The 23,294-nt window shown below is 44.2% G+C and overlaps 1 protein-coding gene across 1 annotated transcript; it reads right to left on the minus strand.

Moving 5' to 3' along the window:
- Positions 1-2,074: 2,074 nt before the first annotated feature.
- Positions 2,075-21,531, minus strand: TOP6BL (TOP6B like initiator of meiotic double strand breaks). The gene is made up of 15 exons (XM_063146292.1): positions 21,496-21,531; positions 17,371-17,515; positions 16,474-16,527; positions 15,309-15,409; positions 12,279-12,362; positions 11,180-11,235; positions 10,374-10,445; positions 8,863-9,049; positions 7,787-7,940; positions 5,703-5,840; positions 5,004-5,125; positions 4,653-4,763; positions 3,716-3,814; positions 3,120-3,249; positions 2,075-2,109 (listed from the first exon to the last, which is right to left on the minus strand). The coding sequence occupies exons 1-15, from the start codon at positions 21,529-21,531 to the stop codon at positions 2,075-2,077; spliced, it is 1,524 nt and encodes a 507-aa protein (XP_063002362.1).
- Between the last annotated feature and the right edge of the window lie 1,763 nt (positions 21,532-23,294).

Here is a 23,294-nt window from a genome sequence, read left to right on the forward strand (position 1 = left end):
GTTGTGAACTGCTATCCAGTTCGTCTTTGTAACAGAAGAAGCCAGGGGCCAATGCATGTTTTGTCTTTTATTAGCCTACATATATCACACAATGTTTTCATTTGCTACACAGGCTGGGACTATTTCAGGATGTCCACTTGGCTAAGTTTGAGACCTCCCGATTCCAAAAGTCGTCGTCCTGCAAGACAGAACCAAATCTGGGGTCAGTAGTGAAGCGGATGAAGAGAGCCATGAAACTGAAACTGACAAGATAAAGGTGCTGCTGCTGGTGAGTAGTTTGTCTTGGGAAGTGATATTAACCGTGATATTAACCATGTTCTGGATGGAGTTGTGCTTCCTACAAAAGACCAGGTTTGCAGTCTGGGGGTGCTATCCATGGCATGAAGAGCCCTTTTTCTCAACCAGTTATGGCTAGCGCCCTGGCTGCCTGCCCTCCTTTAGACAGACACGGCCCAGCAAACTCCAGTTTTTACTATTGCAATGTATTCTATGTGAAACTATCTTTGGAAACTTCTCTGAAACGTCTGTTAATACATCATACGGCTGCTAGTTCATTAATTAGGACTGGTTTTGCTAATTGGCTACTGGTCTGTTTCTTGGCACATTCAGTGCTCACCTTTAAAGCCCTAAACAACTGAATTTATTTATTTATTGCATTTCTATACCGCCCAATAGCCGAAGCTCTCTGGGCGGTTTCCTGCACCTTTATACCCAGGTGCAGGAAGGATTGCCTCCTACCATAAAAGCCTTGCCCTAACCTTACAGTTTCCAGAGACCACCTTTTCAAGGTCTCGTGCTTTCTGAAGTAAGGAGGGCCTTCTCAGATTTAGTGCCCCACCTGTGGAATGTCCTCCCCAGAAAGGCTTGCCTGGCACAGAGTATTTTTTGGCTCTGAGCAAAAGCATTTCTATATGCTCAGTCACCCCAAAATATTTTATAGCTGGCTTTTTATTTAGCATCTTATTGTTCTGCTGGATTTTATCACTGTATTATGCTTCCGTGTTCTTAAATCAAATGTTAGTATTTCTATTTCGCATTGCATTTTTTATTCTTTTAGATATGAGCTGCCCTGAAAGTTTTAACTGAAGGGTAGCATACAACTCTTGTAAATAAAATAAGCGTGGTATATTACAATCTCCAAGATTGAGTTCTGGCCTTGAAAACAGGTTCCAAGGCTAGGAGCTGATGAATCCTGGTTCCAATTAAGACCCTCATGTGCAAAGTTTTGAAAACTGGATAGAGACTCATCAAATGGTTTGCAAAATGGTCATGGATGCATCTTTTCTACTGAGCCAGATGCGTTGATGTTATTCATTAGTGCTCAAGGAACCTGTCAGGAATTTTTGATGGTTAATTAACTCCATCAGTGGTGGAATCTACTCCCTCCACTCCTTTCTCCAGGTTATTAACTGGGATGGACTGTTTTTTATTTTGGTTTGGTTTGACGGTGGTATGTTTCTTGACAAACCTGACACAGATTTTCATTATTCCCAGTTCGGCTCGCGGGTGGAACTGCCCATTTCTGTTGGCTTTTATCTAGGAAAGCACCATGTCCGGTTTCAGCAGGGCATGAAAATGAAGAGCTTGAGGAAGCTCTGGGTTGTGCTGAGAGGCATTCTCTCTTTTCCTTGGTTTCTGCCTCCCCAGAGACACTTGGATCTTCTGGGCCTTGCACAGGGAGACCTCTCCTTGCTGGCCTTCTCTTTTCCATCTCTCTTGTTCCGCCAAACTCTGGCCTGTCAAGCAAATGTCCTGCAGGACATAAAACCAGGACACGATGCCCTGAGTGTGCATGAAGCCACATACTCAAACGCAGTTTGTGTATCACACGCATGTACAAGCACGACGAACAACGTTCAAACAACGCTCATGGTCAGATTAACCCAACAGCATTCTGGGCCGCTGCCAGTCAAAACATTCATATTCCAGGTATTTGTCCTTCCTCCCATCCGAAAATGTTTGAAAAGACATTTTATTTTCAACACACCAAGCACCCACTGGTTGAGTATGATATAGGTAAAATTATTGTTGATATTTAATACCTCATTAAGTGAGCTGCAAATTGCTCGGACTTTCAAGAGATACTGAGATTCTTGACCATGTCATTATCTGTGGCAGAGCCATAGGGGGCAGGGTCCTAGAATCTTAGAATCTCACTTTAGCATCTAAACTCCGGGATCTCTGCCTTCTTTTCTTACTTGTTCATTCTCTCTCTTTCTCTTTCTCTCTCTCCTTATCCCAGTTATTGCTGTATAGTTTACTCGCTGACATTAGCAGTATATCCTGGAGCATCCAGCTAGAGTTAAGGAGTTTAATATTTAGAATAATGAAGTGTGATGTTCAGCTTTAGCGTTGGATAGTCATAGTGCAGATGTCCACGCAAAGCCAGCACACACCCAAGGAACTAAGGCTGGAGAAAGATGATAGTTCAAGATATATATTACACACACACACACACACACACACACACACACACACACACAAACTCACATGCCCTGAGCGTTCAGATTGGTTTGATGGAGCCATTGCCACCTGTTGTGTATATACTTGTTTCATTTGTCCTACTGTCATCTCTGTTTGAATAGACTTTGAAGGACCCTTTTTGAAGCCCTGCAAAATTTTGCAAAGCCTTTTTCATAGCGATGACGGTGGATCAGAAGAAATGAGTGCACCCACCCTCAGCGACAGTAATTCCATCTTAGCATTTTCTACGCACTGGTGGTGGGGTTGTGAGAGTTACCACATGCCTCCAGCCTGGGATCAAACTCAGAATCATACCTGGTGTCCTTGCAGCTCTTATCGAGTCAGCTTTTGGGTTGGAGAGTAGAAGGCATGTGCTTTTGGATGACAGTGGGAGGCAACTTTCAGACCCCAATTTCTCTGAGTCGCTTGTGACTTTGAAGAGAGGCAAAGTCATTTTGTAGTTGAAGATGAGTAAAAGTGAAATAGGAGGGGGAGAACTGTATTTCAGATTAAATGGTCTCCAAGCAGCAACTCTCATATTTGGCAAAGAGAAGGGGCAAACATTTATATTTGTACTTTTGTAAACTGCCCAGAGAGCTTTGGCTATGGGGCGGTATATAAATTTAATAAACACACACACACACACACCTACCTACCTTCCCCTCCACAGCTGCCCCCTTGCTCCAAACTTGCAGAACCTACATAGGAGCACAATAGCTTATTGTGACCGGAGGATAAACCAAGGTCTGTACTCAGCTGCCCTGTCTCATTGTTTTTAGGTAATGGCTGCAGAAAAGCAAGAGATACAAATTACATTAGATCAACAATAATACTTTACGTCTTCAGGCCCAGCAAAGCCATTGCGTAGGCCTGATCTAATAAGGGCATTGAGAGGGTATCAATTTCCTGCCTCGTCTTTCCTCGCAACAGCCCCATGAAGTCAACCACGGTATTATCCCTTTTATAGGATTGGAAAAATAAGGCTGGGCATGTTGAATTGTCACTTCCACAAGCCCAGGGGTGAGATGAGAGTTGGTCTAAGTTCCGAGTTCATCAGTAGACCACGCATCAATGAAAAATAAAGATGCTTTCCTTATAGAATGGGCTGCACAGAGATCCAAGATGGACTTCAGAATAAATAATTTCAGCAGGAGATTAACGCTTCATCTCTAATAGCTGTGTTCGGGGTGGTGATGAGCACACGGAGAAAACACAAGATTGTGCGTATGAGCACTTAAGAAGAGAAACTTGCCCTGTTGATGCTGCATGTATTGTTGGGCTTCCATCGTTTCAGAATGACTTTGTTGAAGGTGTCTCTGATGGTTACCTGGAGGTCCTGGGTATCTGCAACCTACAGATAAAGACATATTTCCTAGCAAGATTGCAGCTGCAACATTTGCGCTCCTTTATTTCCTTGTGAAAATGCGAGCATGTGAGATGACATTTAAGGTGACATTTAAACTAGTAGTTTGGAAGCTTGCTTAATCTAACTTGATTCATTCATTTATTACTGCATTTGCATCCTGTCTTTCCTCCAAGGTAAATAGGGGTGTGTGTTGAGTGAGGTGGTGACTGCCTCAAGGTCATCTAATGAGCTTCATGGCTGATTTGAACCTGGCTTTCCCCAGTCTAACCTACTAATCGCTACTCCACACATGCTCTGTGCCTTTGACATGCTAATCATATCATCTGATCTAGGGGGTCTTTGTCCTCTCCCCTTGCAGGTTTGCATTTTCACTCTGAACAGTTAACCATAAACATGAGGAGAGACTGAAAGAACTGGGCATATTTAGCCTTGAAAAGAGAAGACTGAGGGGAGACATGATGGCACTCTTAAAATACTTAAAAGGTTGTCACACAGAGGAGGGCCAGGATCTCTTCTCGATCCTCCCAGAGTGCAGGACACGGAATAACGGGCTCAAGTTACAGGAAGCCAGATTCTGACTGGACAACAGAGAAAACGTCCTGACTGTTAGAGCAGTACGACAATGGAACGAATTACCTAGGGAGGTCATGGCCTCTCCCACCCTAGAGGCCTTCAAGAGGCAGCTGGAGAGCCATCTGTCAGGGATGCTTTAAGGTAGATTCCTGCATTGAAAAGGGGGTTGGACTCGATGGCCTTGTAGGCCCCTTCCAACTCTACTGTTCTACGATTCTCTATGATTCTATGTAAATTACCATGGGCGTACCTGCAAACGTTGAAGGCATGTTGTTCTGAACTTGCTGTCTGTGCTGCTTGAAATTATACTGGAAATGGCATCTACCATGATGGGCAAAGAGTGTGCCAGTTTCCGCTGTTCCTGTGAGGACCCAAGAGCATGACATGGCATCTGGATGCCGCATAGCCTAGGCCTTATACTAAATGCAAGGCAAAATACTCCCTGCCCATAAGGTCTGCTTCTTGTGGACATTCCACCACTTCTCTAGACACAAATCTATGAGCAGAACATAGCAGGAATTTAGGACCCTGCTCCAAAAACCTCCTCCCTCCACCACCACTCGGTCTCAGCGGTTCTGGTCTTCCGTCATTAAATTCTCACCTCGGCCGCTTTGTAGTGCTGCTCCAGTATCCCATTGACAACTCCTTGGATGGCGCCTTTCACAACCTGCCCACTGCACGAGAGAATAGGACAGAGATAGGACAGAACCACTCGCCGGTCCCCTGCACCATACAAAGAGTGAAAATGAGAAAGAATTAAATCCAGGTAAAAGGTAGAAGGATTCGAATGATCAGGTTCCAAATACCAGGTTTCACAAAACTGAAACTATAGGCACTTTTGCAATTGTTCTTTAACTGGGGGGAAAGGTAAAAACTACTATTTCTTTTTGGCAATCTGTAAGTTTTTGCTTTAATAACAGCTGTGAGGCACCACTAAGTGCCCTGTCTTCATGGAATTTGTTCTTTTAGTGAAGAGGGGTTGGACTTGATGGCCTTTTAGGCCCTTTCCAACTCTACTATTCTATGATTCTATGAGTAAACATGCCCTTACACATAGATGAAATTTAAATTATTTGTTCCTGTGTTTTATGGCTTCCAAGACATGGAAGCTTTTTCTCACCCCAACTCCCTTGCATTAAGGGAGAGGGATCTTTAAAACATTCTTGATTAACTGTGGCATCATAAATTTCACTCTGCATCCCCTCCAGCCGGCTTCCAGAAGACATCTCATTCCAAAACTACCAGTACGTTCCTCGCAACCCCCCGCAATAATGTACAGAAAAAAAGCAGCTGTATATACAGAAATTATAGACTGGTTTGTCTTGAAATTGATTAGCGTAAGAGAGGAAGAGGAAGAGCATCAACGTCTGTTCCCGCGTATCTGGTTCCTCTTTGTGGCTGGTGTGAAGCTTGTATCTGACATCAGGCTTTGCTGTATCTGTGAGACAGAATAGGTCACATGGCAAATCATGTAGATAACGACGACAGGAAGGAATTATATCTAAGGAACTGTGTGATATTTTATCAGAGGTGTTTTTGGGGAGGGAGAGAACTAATTTATTTATTATTATTATTTATTTAGAATATTTATATACCGCTCCCCATTGAAAAAATTCGGAGCGGTGTACAAGGTAAAATGAAAATAAAAACAGAATAAAACAGTTAAAACAAAATTTAAAAAGAAGCAAAAATCAGAAATCCAAGGCTGCATGTTAAAGAAAGGCTTCTTGGAATAAAGATGTCTTCAGGAGGCGCCGAAAGGAGTACAAGGTTGGCACCTGCCTGACCTCCAGAGGCAGGGAATTCCACAGGAGGGGGGCCACCACGCTGAAGGCTCTTCCCCTGGTGGATTCCAGTCGGAGGATGGATCTAGGTGGAACCACCAGGAGCAGGCCCTCGGATGACCTCAGTGACCGGGCAGGTTGATAGGGAGAAGGCGCTCTCTCAGGTATCCTTGAGATAATTCCCACCTCATGCCACACCCCACCCCAGTTTAATATATTAATGTCCCCTGCTATACAAAATAGCAGGTCTGAAGGCACATTGCGTGTCATCAGAAAATAGCTAAGATCAATATTTATTATTTATTTATTTATTTATTAATTAAATTTATATTCCGCCCCATAGCCGAAGCTCTCTGGGCGGTTTACAAAAGTTAAAACAGTGAACATTAAAAAAAAAGTATACAAAATTTAAAACCATCAAAAATATTAAAAAAACAACAGAATCCATTTAAACAACCACAGTTCTGGGGTCCATTAAAAAACAAACTTAGCATATGTTGTTAAATGATGTTAAATGCCTGGGAGAAGAGAAAAGGGCCTGGCGCCGAAAAGATAACAACGTTGGCGCCAGGCGAGCTTCATCGGGGAGATCATTCCGTAATTGGGGGGCCACCACTGAAAAGGCCCTCTCCCTTGTTGCCTTCCTCCGAGCTTCCCTCAGAGTAGGCACTCGGAGGAGGACCTTAGATGTTGAGCGCAGTGTTTATAGACATTTCTCCACCTTTGCACTTATTCAAGGCAGCATGTAAGTTCTAGTCAAGCACAGAGTTCATTTGTTAGCTAAGTAGCCCATCCCGACCAAAGAATTCAGATGAGTAACAATATTGTATAGCTACAAAAATATAGTTTGCTGTCCCAGAATATCCTACGGGCCCAATTTGAATTTAGTGCCACACATGTAAGAAAAGAAAATACTTCTGCACGGCTTTGGCATCTCTTTTAAACCAGGTCAATTTGTCTCCTACATATTGTTAGGATAGAGAGCGGTGGGTTGAGATGTGGGGTAAGTTTTTCTTACACAGCCAGCATCATGTTTAAATTGGGCCTGAAGATCTGGTATCTGGTATGGTTTCTGGACTATACAACACAATGGCCCCATTCAGACAACACGCTAAACCACGCTGCTTAATCACAAAGTGGTTAACAGGATGCATTGACCTTAATGCATTCCATTAACCGTTTTGTGGTTAAGCAGCATGGTTTAGCGTGTTGTCTGAACCAGGCCAATGGTGCAGCAGATGGAGTGGGTTTTTTTCTGGATGGAGGAGACTTGGATTCAAATCTGGGCTCTACTGTGAGGCTCAGTGGGCGGCCTCACTTTAAGCTTTTCTACTCGAGGTTGTTAACCACTGTATCTACTTCCAGTTTCATCGTAAAATTGAAATCCAAGGTCTACACAGAGCTTTTCCTTTCTTGCTTAACCTCTAGGTGGCGATGTGCTATATTGCAATTACACAAACAAGAGAATACCTTTTCTTTCACTTTGAGAAATAATTCCTCATATTCCCCACTCTAAAAAGCCCCCCAGGAAAGTTCTCTTAAAAAGCAGAAGCACAACTGGAGGATCCCGTGGGCAAGCAATAAATATATCTCATTTTACCTTCTTCCCATAATGGATCTGAATTCAGTGTTGCCTGGTAGGCATATCTCTCCCAGGCTGCTAAAGATGAAGGGTCTTCGAAGAAAGAACATGACGCTTCCTTTGTAGGGAACAATACAGGCAGGCCAGCTGGGTCGTAAAGAAAGATATATTGCTGGCTAAGGAGAAGAAGATGCAGAGGTCATAGAATCATAGAATAGTAGAGTTGGAAGGGGCCTACAAGGCCATCGAGTCCAACCCCCTGCTCAATGCAGGAATCCACCTTAAAGCATCCCTGACAGAGGGTTGTCCAGCTGCCTCTTGAAGGCCTCTAGTGTGGGAGAGCCCACCACCTCCCTAGGAAACTGGTTCCATTGTCATACTGCTCTAACAGTCAGGAAGTTTTTCCTAATGTCCATCTGGCTTCCTGTCACTTGAGCCTGTTATTCCGTGTCCTGCACTCTGGGAGGATCGTGTGACAACCTTTCAAGTATTTGAAGAGTGCTCTCCTGTCTCACCTCAATCTCCTCTTCTCCAGGCTAAACATGCCCAGTTCTTTCAGTCTCTCCTCATAGGGCTATGTTTCCAGACCCCTGATCATCCTCGTTGCCCTCCTCTGAACATGCTCCAGCTCGTCTGCATCCTTCTTGAAGTGTGGTGCCTGAACGATGGCTTTGGCGTAGTACAAGAGGTATTTATATGCAGTCACGGCTTTGGGTCAGCTAGCCCTAAGCCCATTTTCTTGTTATGCGTCCTCACTAATAATATAGCAACACAATAAAACAGTAAAAAGCAATTGTGGATGGAACAAGAAGATTTGACGGACCCCTCCCTATCAAAAGATACTGTGCACCTGTTCCAGCTTTTGCTCCTTAATGTATTTTTGGTGGAGAGAACAAAGATGGAAGAAGTGACAGGAAAGCAGGGCAGGGTTACAAGGTGAAGATGACATCTGGAGCTCCTTGTAAAAGTCCACAAATGAGGCAGGGCGATTGAGGGATAACTGTAGTTCTCCAGTCCTGTCCACAAATAAATAGTGAAGCCCACGTCATGTAAGTTCTTCGTTACCCGTATATCATCTGCAAGGATACAGAGACATCGGCTATCCTCACTGGCTGGCTAGGGAATGGTTTCCAGCAGGGCCACAAGGCCCCAACGGGTGTAAGCCTCAGCTCTCCACTGAAGCCTCTTTCAGCTACTTCATCTGGAATGAAGAGACCAACTGGCTCACCCATCATGGGATGGATTTTGTCACAGGACAAGTGCAGATCCCTGGATGCTGACCTGCTCATATCCACACCAGAAAGGGATGGGATTTAGAAAGGAAACAGAAACAAGGAAATAATAAGGCAAAACCGACCCCAGCCTAGACCATCTCGCTTTCACCCCACATCAGAGACCCCCCTGTTAAGAACGGCTGATCTGGAGGCCTCATAGAATCATAGAACAGCAGAGTTGAAAGGGGCCCACAAGGCCATCGAGTCCAACCCCTTGCTCAATGCAGGAATCCACCCTAAAGCATCCCTGACAGAGGGTTGTCCAGCTGCCTCTTGAAGACCTCTAGTGTGGGAGAAGAGCCCACCACCTCCCTAGATAACTGATTCCATTGTCGTACTGCTCTAACAGTCAGGAAGTTTTTCCTGATGTCCAGCTGGAATCTGGCTTCCTTTAACTTGAGCCTGTTATTCCGTGTCCTGCACTCTGGGAGGATCGAGAAGAGATCCTGGCCTCAGATAGTTGCAGAGCTGCCACCACGCTGTTCGTCTTAACTCCCGTGCAAAACAAGTCCACAATTCTGAAATCGGGAGACCGCATTTTGTGTCTGGTTATCATTTGCTCACGTTTTGCAGATTTATGTATGTATTTAATTGGCATGTTTTGATAGGGGGCAGGAAAGTGGGGGAATTGTTGGTTGTTGCTTGTCGGGGCCTTATTTGCAACCTTTTTTCTGGCAACATTCCTGGCCCTGCTTCTGGGAGCTAGATGTGGCTTATCCCTGGCAAAGCTAGTGACCCTCACCCACCACATCCACATACCCAGTTCTCACCTCCCCTGTCCACAAGGTGGCAACAGACTGCTATGACAATACAGAGCTCTCTCCTGCCCCCATTTAAAACCATCCCAGGCATTATTTTTGCAAGTAAATACTCTAGGTGCCTGGAGCAGGGCTTTGTGGCCAGAAGATTAAGAGATGGAGCACTGCTTAACCCTCTCAATGCCTGCCCTTTGTCCTAAACTCAAACTCTGCCTGCAATGGAAACTAACCAAGGTCACCCATGGCACAGTTCCCATTCATTGCAATGGGGCTTGTACAGAAGACATTCCCAGTAGATTGAGCCGATGGGCGTGTTTTTTGCTCCAGTTTTATAAAACAACCACCAACGGCTAAGAGTTTTCAAAGTGCCCAAAATATTCTTTGAATCCTTTTGTCATGTATCTTTTAAAGGTGGGGAACAAAGCTATCAAATTGTTCAAAGCTTAGGTTCACAAACATTTTGTTAATGTCACTGAACTCTGTTTTCACGACCTGCCCTTAAGGACTGACATATACCCACAACTGCCTCATTAGCACCTGCATTGCAACTACCTACCCCCCCCCCTTTCTCACCTCATAAAATGACTCCCATCAATGAATAGTTTTGTCCCATCTGGCAAACATGTGCTGCGGGTCCCCTCTGGGCTAGAGAACCGAAGAGTTAGGTTTGCACAATCAATGCATGTGGAACTTCTTAAATAATAAATCAGAACATCAACAAAAATGAAGAAGCTTCCAGGCCAGGAAGTGGGGTCTGGGAGAGGAGTTTCCCACCACTGTTGTAAACAGTGAACAAGCTAAATACTTTTTCTTCTTCTTCATCATCATCATTCTCATCCTCATCCTTCTTACCCGCCTCTCCAACTGGATTGAGGCAGGGAAAAACAGCAAGCATAAAATACTGATTAAAAACATAATATACACTGTTAAAAACATCCTAAAAGCATCCTAAAATTCCACTGGGTAGGAATGAGAGCTGTAGTCCAAGAACATCCGGCAGACCACAGGTCTCACACAGCCCTGGCTTAGAGTATCCTGGAGGGCATGGCTGGCTGAGTGAAAGCCTGATCCCAAGCTAGGAGGTCAGAATACACTGCAACATTTTTTTGCAGATCTCATATGGTCATATCAAGTAGTGATGATATTCTATTGGGTAATGGTTAATTCAGCAATGGATAGCAGGTGTTTAAAGCGTCTGCCAAACCGATGGAATAGAGACTTGCCTCATCTCTCTCTTCCCCAAGCCAGGGATTGGGTTCTTTCTGTTTTTTTGAAGCAGGCCGTGACGACTATTGTGTCATGTCAAATGGCAGAGCAACTGAACCTTATAAATCTTTTGCAGCTGCCATTATAACTTTGCGGATGAAATGTTTACTCACCTATAAGTCTCAGCAGAAATGGAGCCATTCACGTTTACACAGTAATGAAATCTGATCTATAAAGCAGGGCAGCAGAAAATTAACTCGACTCAAAACAGCTAAAGAACGTAGGAAGTCGCTTTATACTGAAGAAGACCATGGTCTACTTCAGTATTGTCTACACAGACTGTGGCAGCAACTTTTGGGGGTTTCTGACAGGAGCTACGGTACTTCCCATAAAAAATAAAGTAACATTCTAGTCCTCATGACTGATTATGAATAAAGGACTGTTAGGAAGACATGGGATTTCCATAGTTGTATATTAAGTGAGACATATACAGCCACATCACGTTTGCTTACCATCGCTTCTCCGCCCACGCATTTGTTCCTCATTACTTCCTCTTTTGAAACAGGAAGTAAACAACCTGCTCGTGGCCCATTCAGTGGGCTGTTTTGATCCCGCTGCTTCTCCTGCACATTGCAGGAGATAGCGGCAACTTCCATCTTTAAAAAAAAGTCTTACTTGGGTGGTTTTTTTTGTCGCGCGAAGCATGCTAGAAGGGACGTCGTGGGAGGAACCCGCAAAAATCCGTGAGTGCCCAGTAACGAGCGTGCAATAAAGTGCTCGTATGATGGAGCTCAGTGTGTGTAGTGCCAATGCCTATAGCTGCATGCTTCACACTGAATAATGGCCATTAAAGATGCGTTTGTTAAATGAATCATAGAATCATAGAATAGCAGAGTTGGAAGGGGCCTACAAGGCCATCGAGTCCAACCCCCTGCTCAATGCAAGAATCCACCTTCAAGCATCCCTGACAGATGGTTGTCCAGCTGCCTCTTGAAGGCCTCGAGTGAGGGAGAGCCCACAACCTCCCTAGGTCACTGATTCTAAATGAAGATATTCCTTATTCCAATTTTTGGTGGCATCTTTTTTTAAAAGGCAAGTGGATTGCCTCAGAGGGCAGGACGCAGAGTTTTCATGTTATTCAGCTCCCAGAAAGTCTCCCTGCTGCTAAAGTGACGCCCCCACTGTCTTTAAAGCTTCTGTTTGCAGCTGTTTAATCCCAAGGCGGCTTCGGAGAAACATTCAGCAAATCAAAGCGAAGAAGCAGGGCCTTACCATGGTGTGCACCAGGCTGATCCTACGGATGAACTGCTTCATTGCTAAACAGTCCCCTTTGACAACTCCAGATTTTTCACAGAGCTGAAAAACCACAAGATGCACTTCGTTAAAACCTCCTTTTAATTTTTTTTCTCAAAAGCTGTATTTCAACCCCTACGCAAAGCTTTCGATTCATTCCTGCTTGCCACAGCCAAGTAGTCCAAAGTTTAAATTTAGAAATAAAAAAACAACTGTTACAAGAAAAGGGCATGCAATTCTTTCTTTCTTTTTGTTCCTAGAAAACACTTTAAACCAACCAGACCTTGTGAGGTACAACAATTTCAGCCCTGATTCTTCTTACCATGTGCTTTGCCAAGTTCATGGGATGGGTGCTGAATCTTCAAATTCATCTGGTTGCACATGACACACACTTCACCCCCTTATGTAAAAGTGTTTACGCACCACACCGGCCCACAGCAGAGACGATTTATCCCACACAAGGGGATTTTCTTCACTAACCAGTTCTGACCAGAGTCCAGGATCTTAGCCCCACCATCACGCTGTAAACAAGAATCTAGGCCACTGCCTTCATTTAGCAACTCTGCGCATAGCTGTACCAGAAACGCTAATGTGTTCCACATTTGTTCTGGTTATGCAGGAAGAACTCTGTTTTCCCTTGCAATTTTCTGTGGACTTTTAGACGTTGGTAGCCTATTTTACTTGGGGTGACCATATGACCGGATTTGCCCAGATTTGCCCGGGTTTTTGATGACAAATCCGGGAGGGGAGGGGAAATCCAGATTTTTCCAAAGAACAGCTCTAATGGGAATTAACAAAAATGCTTATAACTCTGTCATTTTTTAAGATAAAGACATGAAACTTGGCACGATGGTAGCTCTTAGGAAGGGCGTTCGTTATACCAAATTTGAAACAGATCCGTTCATCCATTGATTTTTTAGGAATTTTTAAAAAATTGACATTTTAAAATTATTTTTTAAATTGTCATTTTTAAAGATAAAGAGCTGAAAGTTGGCACCATGATAGCTTTTAGGCAGAGCTTTAGCCATACCAAATTTGAAACAGATCTTTCCATCCATTGATTTTTAGGGTTTTATTTTATAGTTTGAGGTTTTAAAATTATTTTTTAGCAGCCTTTCTGTCCTAAAGCACCCCAAATCTGACGGTATTCAACCGTATCACCCACAAAACTCTTCACGTCCTCTCCTTGGTTTTTCTTCTTCTGTTTCACTGTGTTTCACTAAAGTCATGTGAAGAACTGTAGATGGGAATGTCTTTATCTCTGTCTGCACTACATGTTGAAACTGGTTTAGCTTTACAGCCTCTTTAAAAGGATTTTTGAGGAACCCAAGTCTTTCTTTTTTGCAATTCATAGACCCCTCTTGCAACCTGGAATTCATTGGTTGTGAAATGTGACAGCGACAGCCGTTTTGGAGAAGATTCCAGTTTTATAGTGTAGGGTTATAGTCCAGCAGGGTTGGCTGGAATAGTCGTCTCACTCAAGTTTCTCTCTGAAGAAAAGACAAGAGGCCAGGAAAAACAAGAAAAGACAGCTGCAGACCTCCACTCCCCCCTCTCTCCACCCCTGCATCTGTGGAGGTTGGGTGTTGTAAAAACCACAGAAGCTTTGACACTAGACCAGTATCCTCAGCTGTTGGGAGGATGCAGGAGAATAGAAGATTAGGCAGAGGCAACACAAGCCATTTCTCAGGGGCAAGCTAAACATGACATTAAATGCATCTTCGCATTTAATGTGTTTTCCCCCACCCCAAAATACAAATAACAGCTGATAATTATGGACTTACAACCAGTGGTGAGGTGGGGAAGACTTAAAGCCTTTTCCTCCTCTGTAGCAGCCCTAACAAAAACAGCCCCTTTGAAGCTCCTATTTGCAGAAATTTTAAAAAGCAAAGACGCGTTTGTCTAGTGAAGCTTAGATGCCCCCCAAAACAGGGTCCAGGAACACACAGGACACAGGTGACAAGTGTCATGGCAAACCCTACTGCCCCTGTTTTGGGAGAAGATGTTTCAGGTAATCAATCAGAATCAGATTCAGAACTAGAAGACGCAGCGCCAGACACCAGCTAGCCTGTACCAGTGGGGGAGGAAGCTCTCAGTTTCCTCCCCCACTGGAGCGATTCCCCAGCTGGGAGTCAGCCCTCTCCAGAGCTTATCTCCTCAAGGCCAAATCCTACACACTCAGTGGGAAGTGAGCCTTCTTCCGGAGGTGAGCATCCCGACAAGCTAACTGACGCTAGGGTCTGCTGGAAGCTCAAACGCACGGGGCGGAAGGAAGGCGTGAGAAAGTCAGTTCGATTACGCCAGAACCTGCCTCCGCACCAGGCTCTCTGAAGTTACGGTGTTTGGGAAGTGGTTTCCTATTCTTCTTGAGTGGACAATTGTCTTGCTTAGTTTGCATAGTTTTTGCGTAGGGGGACGTTTCCAAGAGTTTAGACTCTCTTCAGGTAGAAGAGACGTTTGTTGCTTAATAAAAGCTTTGTGGATTCCTTAGCAAGCTTCGTCATTTGCCTCCCATCGAAAGCAGGAGTGTTCTGAGAAACAGGACAACACATTTATCTGGAATGAGTGATTGTTTAAAATGCTGGCACAACCTTTCAGTTCAAGATATCTGCAAAAGAGGTAAACTAGTGAACTCCCTTGGGGCTTAATCTTATAGTCTCCCCTTGGTAAGAAATAGACGCTTTCACTGTTAAAGATGCAACACTTTGTCGTGAGATGCAGCTGGATTAAATTCCTCCCCAGACATCTCAGGGGCATCTACATAAAAAATAAATAAATTGCAGGCTAAATCCCACAGAACACTGATGCTTGAGGAAAGACAGCAGAAGGTTCTTCAGTGAAATCCATGCTAGTAAACTGATAGCTGATAACCCAGAATGTTATCATAGATGCTCACAGAGCTGGCATAGGTGCAGCCTATGCTTCTGCCTGGCTTTTCCACAGTGAGAATAATTAAAGTATCATCTGGGCTCTGCAGGATATTTTGCACCAAATTTAAGACAAGCTCACCTCAAAGGAAAACTGAAAAGGCATAGTCTGTACGGATTCATGAGGGCAGCCTCTTCCACTCGGGGCTTTGGTCTGGCGTAAAGAGGGCAAGCCTTCCAGGTCTGCAGGAGGGAAAAAAACCACTGAAGTGAGACAAATGTTGTAAAACACCAGTGGAGACAGGAAATTCAGCTGAGCCCTGTCTCCAGAGACCAAGGGGTGGATTTATCCTTCACAGAATGTCCTCCTTTTCTCTGAGAAAGTAAGCAGCAACAAGCAGGTTTCATGGGGCCTTTTTTAAAAAAGCATGTCGCCGTTTGAGGATCACCTCTCTGATAATACATTTTAAAAATAGATATAGAAAAACAGTTATAAAATGGCTGCTAACATGCATAGTTATAACACTGAAATGTCAGGATGCTTCCTGTTGAGGTTGTTATTTGCAGCATCACAGGAGGCCCAACATCGTCATTTTCATTTTGTAACCTTTGCGTGTTTTCCCAACAGTTCTTTTTTTCTTTCTTTTTTACCAGAAAAAATCCATTAAGGGGGGGGGGGGAAAGAGGGCATTGCAGCACAATGATTTCTGGTTGGCAGCACCAGGAACTCTCTGTCTGGAAACCCTCTGGAGCACAAATTCACACAGTTGGCTCCCTGGTCATTGCTTTGCAAGGAATGTGAAATCACCCAGCATGAACTAACTGGGAAGAAAAAGAACTCCCACACTTTAGAGAGAGAGCCTTTTCGGTGGTGGCCCCCCTGACTGTGGAATGATCTCCCCGATGAGGCTCGCCTGGCTCCCACGCCCACACTGGTGTTAATGTGACAAGGAATCTGCTACTAAGGACCAGTATTTGAATTATGGAGGGAAAGATAGGGAAACTCTTAATGAATTCCAGAAAGGTAGGTCCTTGACTTCCTGTGTTATAGGCAAATCGTGCCCTAAAGACAGAACAGGATGCAAGCTTCAAGCCCTAGCTATCTCGAAGGTTAGTAAATCTATAGCAACAAATCCCTGAATGCCAATTGGTGGGGAACATGTCTGAGAGGATGCAACTGCATTTGTGTTCTGTTTGGGGGCTACCGGTTGGCTACTGTGAGAATCAAGACTGCGGACTTTTGGTCTGATTGAATGGAGCTCTTGTGTTCTTAACCGTCAAACCGTAGAAATTGGTAAGATGTTTACCTCTAAGCATCTGCTCAGTGAGGAGCTTGTGGCAGAAATCACCCTTGGCTGAAACTGCAGGGAATAAATGAGGGGAGAGTTTTTGTTTATTTCATTTCAGACTTCTGTTCAGCATTAAGTATACTTAATATACCCTCAGCATGAGCGTTACAGGCCCGTAGTTTATAAAAAATATAGAAACACTGTAAACAATCCTCCAAACTCTAGGAAGGGCAGCCATGTACCCTACTTTAAAGAGAACGGTCCTCTATTGGAAGCCTGTCAAAAAGTAGTCCTCTGTTTGAAGGCTCATCACAGTCTTCTCCACTAGGCTGAGATATATTGGATTCCTGCTTAAATTATATTCCTTCCAAATTTGTGTCTATTCAGCTAAACTAACGTATGCACATTTTATGCAAATATGTGCCCTCCTTTTTCTTCTTTTTTGCTGATTCATTTCCTTTTTGTTTTATTTTTTTGTGATGCATAAGTGGCAACTCTAGGTGTTGGAAGCCATGCAGAGAGTATTTGGGTCTGGAAATGGCTGCTAGAAGAAGAAATGTTATTCCTAGTTGACAGTTATGAGTGCATTGGTTTTTTTTCTTCATTTGTAAAGTACTGGGGCTGTTCAGGCACAATGGTGGCGTTTGGCAGCAATCCATGGGTTAAATAACCCAAGAACAAACCATGGGTTAACTTGGGGTTGTTTAACCCACGAACAAGCCCAAGTGCCAGGGTTCAGATGTCATGGTATCAACTAATGAATGCTGAATTCGGAGGGTGTTGCAGGAAACTGGAAGTGGCTCACATGACCCCACAATTCGTGGGTTAATTAACTCACAAATTGCTACTAACCGCCACTGTCACGTCCAAATAAGATAAGAGTCCTTCTAAAGGAGCAATTTGAATTATACTCACTGAAAGTTGCACAGTGGGATTGATTCACATCCTGGAAAGAATCTTTAATGTCCACAGAAACCACAAATGTTCCTCGTAGTGTGGAAAACCTCTCTGGCTGTTCTTCCTTTCGATACTGAAGGTGAATGATTAGATATTCTAAAATCTGAAATGGTAAAGCACCTTCAGATATGGGCAGTAAAGTATGAAATCATCTTGTATAGTACACAAATTCTTGCTCGAGGAATATGGAAGCATGGTGTTCCTGATGAGCTATTTAAGCACCAGGACTGAAACTACCAGCTGGCCTGGGAAATGGAAGGCGAGGTGAAATGCCCTTAAGTCTTCTGTGCATTATGTCGGTATTTTTCCTTAACAGCTTTTCCATGGTAAGAAAAACGTGGTGGGGAATCACGGGAGGGTGGCTGGTGTCGTCATGTGGACCCGCCGTAAAATTCTGCGAATGAAGCAGGATGGTGGTGTGATAAAAACCTGATCACTGCTGTCTTGTGACTTCCACAAAAAATTCCATTAAGGAAGCAAAGTTGGTAATACTATGTGGCATCCATTCGGAAGCACCATGTGTCTGTCTGGAATATTCAAACATGGTTCTTTCTCTAAAAGGTTTGAACATCAGAAATATTGGTTGTTACTCACGTGTCTCTAGCTTCTCCAGGCTAGTTCTATATAAAGGTTCTCGACCTTACAGGGAAATAACTGCTACTGTTCTTTCTATTTTGCTTCCTAAAACCGCTGAATATCCAGGCACCCTAAATTTTAGATTTCTAAAATGCCCACATTGACTGAACGTTGTTCCGTGTTTTAACCCCCCCTAAGCTTTTGTGTGCTTTTACTTGTCTGAGGAAGGAAAGGTTTCATCACTGAGGAAGGGTGAGGTCCAAAGTTTCTCTGCTTGGACAATGGGAGGTTTTAGGACCTTCCGTCTGTGGGGCTGAGACTGAGACCGTAGCTAGACCTAAGGTTTATCCCAGGATCATCCCGGGTTCGTCCCTGCCTGAGCGCTGGATGCCCTGTGTGGCACTTAGATGAACAGGTTTGACCCCAGGACAATCCTGGGATAAACCTTAGGTCTAGCTACAGCCTGAGAGGCAAACCACAGAGACCTATGAATGGCAACAGAGATCCACCATCTTTAAACTCTTACAAACCACAGGAGGGGGTCTTAATCTGGATTGGGACTGTCCTCTCCTCTCCACTTTCCCTAGCAAGGGGAAATCTTGCAGCTTGCATGACCGGCTTCCCAATTTGTCAGCAGAGGTGGGGGGAAAGTACTTTCCTTGCAACCCAGAAGCTATTACTCTTTGCTTCCCAGTAATAAAATTAATCAATAAACATTAGGCATCTGTTAATTTGCTTCTTGCTGGCCTCTCACGGAAGGGAGGGTGAGCCCTTTCACTATCTCTCTTTCAAATAGTTCTCTGGACAAAGGGTCGTGCGGCAGAATTGATCACTCAGGTTGGATTGCTACTGTGGATTGCTTTGTGTTCCTCCCCACCAGGCACATCCTAAACATTTCATGTGCATCTGTGAAGCTGTAACCTGGCCAAGCAGGTAACACATGTTTCCGGCTGAGTGTATCATACCAGGAACATGGGACTAGGTATGTACAAACTATTTAGTTCAGACTATTTACACAATAGTCAGCCAAAATGTTATCTTTTTTGTGTGTGTGTGTGGGGGGGGATGAACTTCTCTTAGGACAAGCGCTGGCCTGGTTAAAATGTAACCAAATCGGTTTAATAACCTGATTAAAGAGCATAGGAACATAACTAGAGCCATGCTGGATCAGATGAAGGATCCACCTGTCACAAGAACATCAGAAGTGCCCTGATGCTGGATCAGACCAAGGGTCCATCTAGTCCAGCACTCTGTTCACACAGTGGCCCACCAACAAGCAGGACATGGTGCAACAGCACTCTCCCACCCATGTTCCCCAGCAACTGGTGCACACAGGCTTATTGCCTTGAATACTGGAGATAGCACACAACCCTCAGGGCTAGTAGCCATTGAGAGCCTTCGCCTCCAGGAACTGATCCAACCCCCTTTTAAAGCCATCCAAATGGGTGGCCATCACCACATCCTGTGGTAGTGAGTTCTATAACTTAACTATGCGCTGTGTGAAGAAGGCCTTCCTTTTATTTGTCCTGGATCTCCCACCCATCAGTTTCATGGGATGACCCCTTTGGGTTCTAGTATTTTGGGAGAGGGAGAAAAATGCCTCCCTGTCCTCATTCTCCAGACCATGCATGATTTTGTCCACCTCTGTCACGTCTCCCCTTAGCCTCCTCTTCTCCAAGCTAAACAATCCCAGTGGATGTAACCTTCCCTCATAGGGGAGATGCTCCAACCCCTTTTAATGCTTTATGTGTGTATGTTCTGTGTTTTAGAGTTTTAAATCTTGTATACTTGTTTTTACCTCAATTTTAGAATTTCTGTAAACCGCCCAGAGAGCCCTGGCTATGGGAGCGGTATATAAGTTTAATAAATAAATAAATAATCCTTTTAGTTGCCCTTTTCTGCACTTTTTCCAGCTCTATAATATCCTTTTTTTTAGGTGTGGTGACCACAAGCTTTCGTGGAGACTGTATTTGACCACGCGCTCATATTTCCCCGCAAGATTTTTCTTTTGTCCGTTGAAAGGTTTTGCTCAGCAGAAGGCTTGGAAGCTGCAAATCCCAGAGGAAAAAACAGCAAAGCGTTCTCAGTGGCCGCTAGAGGGTAGGAGAGCATGTAGATCAATTCATCACCCAGGTTATAATGCTGACAACTTTGGATCCTGCAGCCTCACAGATCATGGAAAATGAACGCACATTTAGGGTGCCATGCTATTCATGTTTAGACAGGGGTAGGGCGACCCTATGGAAAGGAGGACCGGGCTCCTGTATCTTTAACAGTTGTGATGAAGAGGGCATTTCAGCAAGTGTTATTTGTGTGCACGCGGCACTTGGTGAAATTCCCTCTTCATCACAACAGTTAAAGCTGCAGGAGCCCTGCCCTCTTGACCAAATACAAAAGAGGGCAGCTTTAACCGTTGTGATGAAGAGGGAATTTCCCCAGGTGCTGCATGCATGCAAATGACACCTGCTGAAATTCCCTTTTCAATACACCTGTTAAAGATACAGGAGCCCGGTCCTCCTTTCCATAAGGTCACCCTTATTTTATTTATTTATTTATTTAAATTTAAAACCCAGCAGATCTCATGATAGCAGATCTAATTACCCACGTGTTTTAGTTTTTAATCGGTTTTTAATGCGTTATGTGTGTATGTTCTGTGTTTTAGAGTTTTAAATTTTGTATACTTGTTTTTACCTCAATTTTAGAATTTCTGTAAACCGCCCAGAGAGCCCTGGCTATGGGAGCGGTATATATATAAGTGTAATAAATAAATAAATAAATAAATAAATAAATAAATAACATTTCTATACCGCCCAATAGCCGAAGCTCTCTGGGCGGTTCACAAAAATCAAAACCCTAGTAAGACAATCAACAGGTTGTCTTACTACGATTGACAGGGAGGGAAAAGGCCTACAACTCCCAGCATGGCTGGCTGGGGAACATGGGCCTTGTAGGATTTTATGCCGTCTAAACATGGATAGGATTGCGCCCTTAGGGAATCATGGGTGATTTTATTGCTGGTATTCGTTGCGGATCTCAGGATGGTTGTCTTCGCTATTGTTTAGGGGGAAATGTTTCTTTTCTGCTGGATTGTTGTTGTTATTGTTTTATGTGTTTGCCTGAAACGATACAGTGTTTCTTTCCTTCCTTTTTTGTACTCCGCCTTTTGCACTGATCTGCAGAAAGGTGGTATATATATATAAATGGCAATAAATGAACAAAAAAGACCCAAATCTCTGCCTTCTCTCTCTCAACCCCCCCCCACAGACCCCCCTAATTTAGGCTAACTTGCCTATTCTATTCTCACCTCAGCACCCCTCTCCATCCCAGAGCTCCCCAATAACACCCCACACCTTCTCCCCCCCAAAGCACTCTCAACAGCCCCCCCCCATCACCAGCCCCTCACAAGCTCAACCCGAGGCTTTTACATGCCTATCTATACGCCCCGCCACTTTTTTGCTCCACTCTGCCTCCCGCCCTCCCGTTCACACGGCCATTTGACACGCGTACCATGCGTGTCGCCGCCGCCGCCCCCGCCCCTTCCATGGCTAGGCGCGCGCGCGCGGCCGTCCCGGTTTTCCCGCCCAAAGCCGGGGCGCGCGTGCCCGTGGGCGCGCGCTCAACCCTCCTCCCCCCCCCCCTCACGCGACGGAAAGAAAAGCGCGCGCCCGCTTCTTCCCCCCTCACCCTAAATTTCCCTTCCTTCCTTCTCTAAACCCCCTTTTCTCCTTCCTCCAAAGGTATAACCACAATATTTGACAGACTTCCCATAAATTAAATTAAATAAAAAATAAATATAATATAATATAATATAATATTCCCTCTCACATAAAACACCTCAGACCTCCCTTGGGGATGGGTTAGGTGGGTTTACATCTCTCAATCTCTCTCTCTCTCTTTCTCAACATAACAGCATAACATATGCTGAGTTTTTTAACTGACCCCGGAATAGCTTTTAAATTTATTTGTTTTTAATGTGCATTGTTTTAAACTTTGGTAAACCGCCCAGAGAGCTTCGGCTATGGGGTGGTAGTCGATAAATGTCACAAATAAATAAATAAATAAATAATTGCTAGTTCTTTTAGGTGAGCTACACCCCTCCCTCGTTATAATCCGATTTTCTACCTCACAGGAACAATTCTACCCCCCCCACACACACACTTTTTAAATCCCATTTCCTGCCTAACATTTCAACTAACTCCTTCCTCTGGACATCAGGAAAAACTTCCTGACTGTTAGAGCAGTACGACAATGGAATGATTTACCTAGGGAGGTGGTGGGCTCTCCCACACTAGAGGCCTTCAAGAGGCAGCTGGACAACATCCATCAGGGCTGCTTTAGGGTGGATTCCTGCACTGAGCAGGGGGTTGGACTCGATGGCCTTGTAGGCCCCTTCCAACTCTGCTGTTCTATGATTCTATGATTCAACTCCCCTATAAAGTCCCTTTCTTTTCCCTCCCAACAACCATTGAATTCAACAGCCCCCTCCTCAACTACAGCAATTCCCTGGCCCATAGGAACATCACAAGAGCCCTGTTGGATCCGGCCCAGGGTCCATTTAGTCCCACACTCTGTACACACACAGTGGCCACCAGTTTATTTATTTATTTATTATTGCATTTATATCCCGCCTTTTTCCCCTGCAAGGAACCCAAGCCAGTGTACATAATACTCCTTCCTCTCCATTTTATCCTCCTCACAACAACATCCCTGTGAGGAAGGATGGGCTGAGAGTCTTGGACTGGCCCAAAGTCACCCGGTGGGTTTCCATGGCCGAGTGGGGACTCGAACCCAGATCTCCCAACTCCTGGTCCAACACTCTAACCTCTACACCACACTGGCTTCTAATTGCCTGCTAGAAGCCCATAAAGCAGGATGGTGCCTGTTTGGTGCATTCTCTTCCCCTTCTTATTGTTTTATTATGATTTTATTAGAATGTAAGCCTATGCGGCAGGGTCTTGCCGTTTTATTGTTTTACTCTGTACAGCACCATGTACACTGATGGTGCTATACAAATAAATAATAATAATAATAGTAATAATAATAATGAGTGCAACAGCACCCTCTGGCCCATGTTCCCCAATAGCTGCCTCTGATACTGGAGGTAGCACATAGCCATCTGGACTAGTAGCCCTTGATAGCCTCCTCCTCCAGGAATTTATCCAACCCTCTTTTATTTATTTATTTATTTATTTATTTATTTATTTATTTATTTATTACATTTATATACCGCCCCATAGCCGAAGCTCTCTGAGGGGTTTACAGAAGTTAAAAACACTGAACATTAAAAAGAAGTATGCAAAATTTAA

Source organism: Elgaria multicarinata, chromosome 21 (genome assembly GCF_023053635.1).
Source record: "Elgaria multicarinata webbii isolate HBS135686 ecotype San Diego chromosome 21, rElgMul1.1.pri, whole genome shotgun sequence".
In the NCBI taxonomy this organism is placed as follows: Eukaryota; Metazoa; Chordata; class Lepidosauria; order Squamata; family Anguidae; genus Elgaria; species Elgaria multicarinata.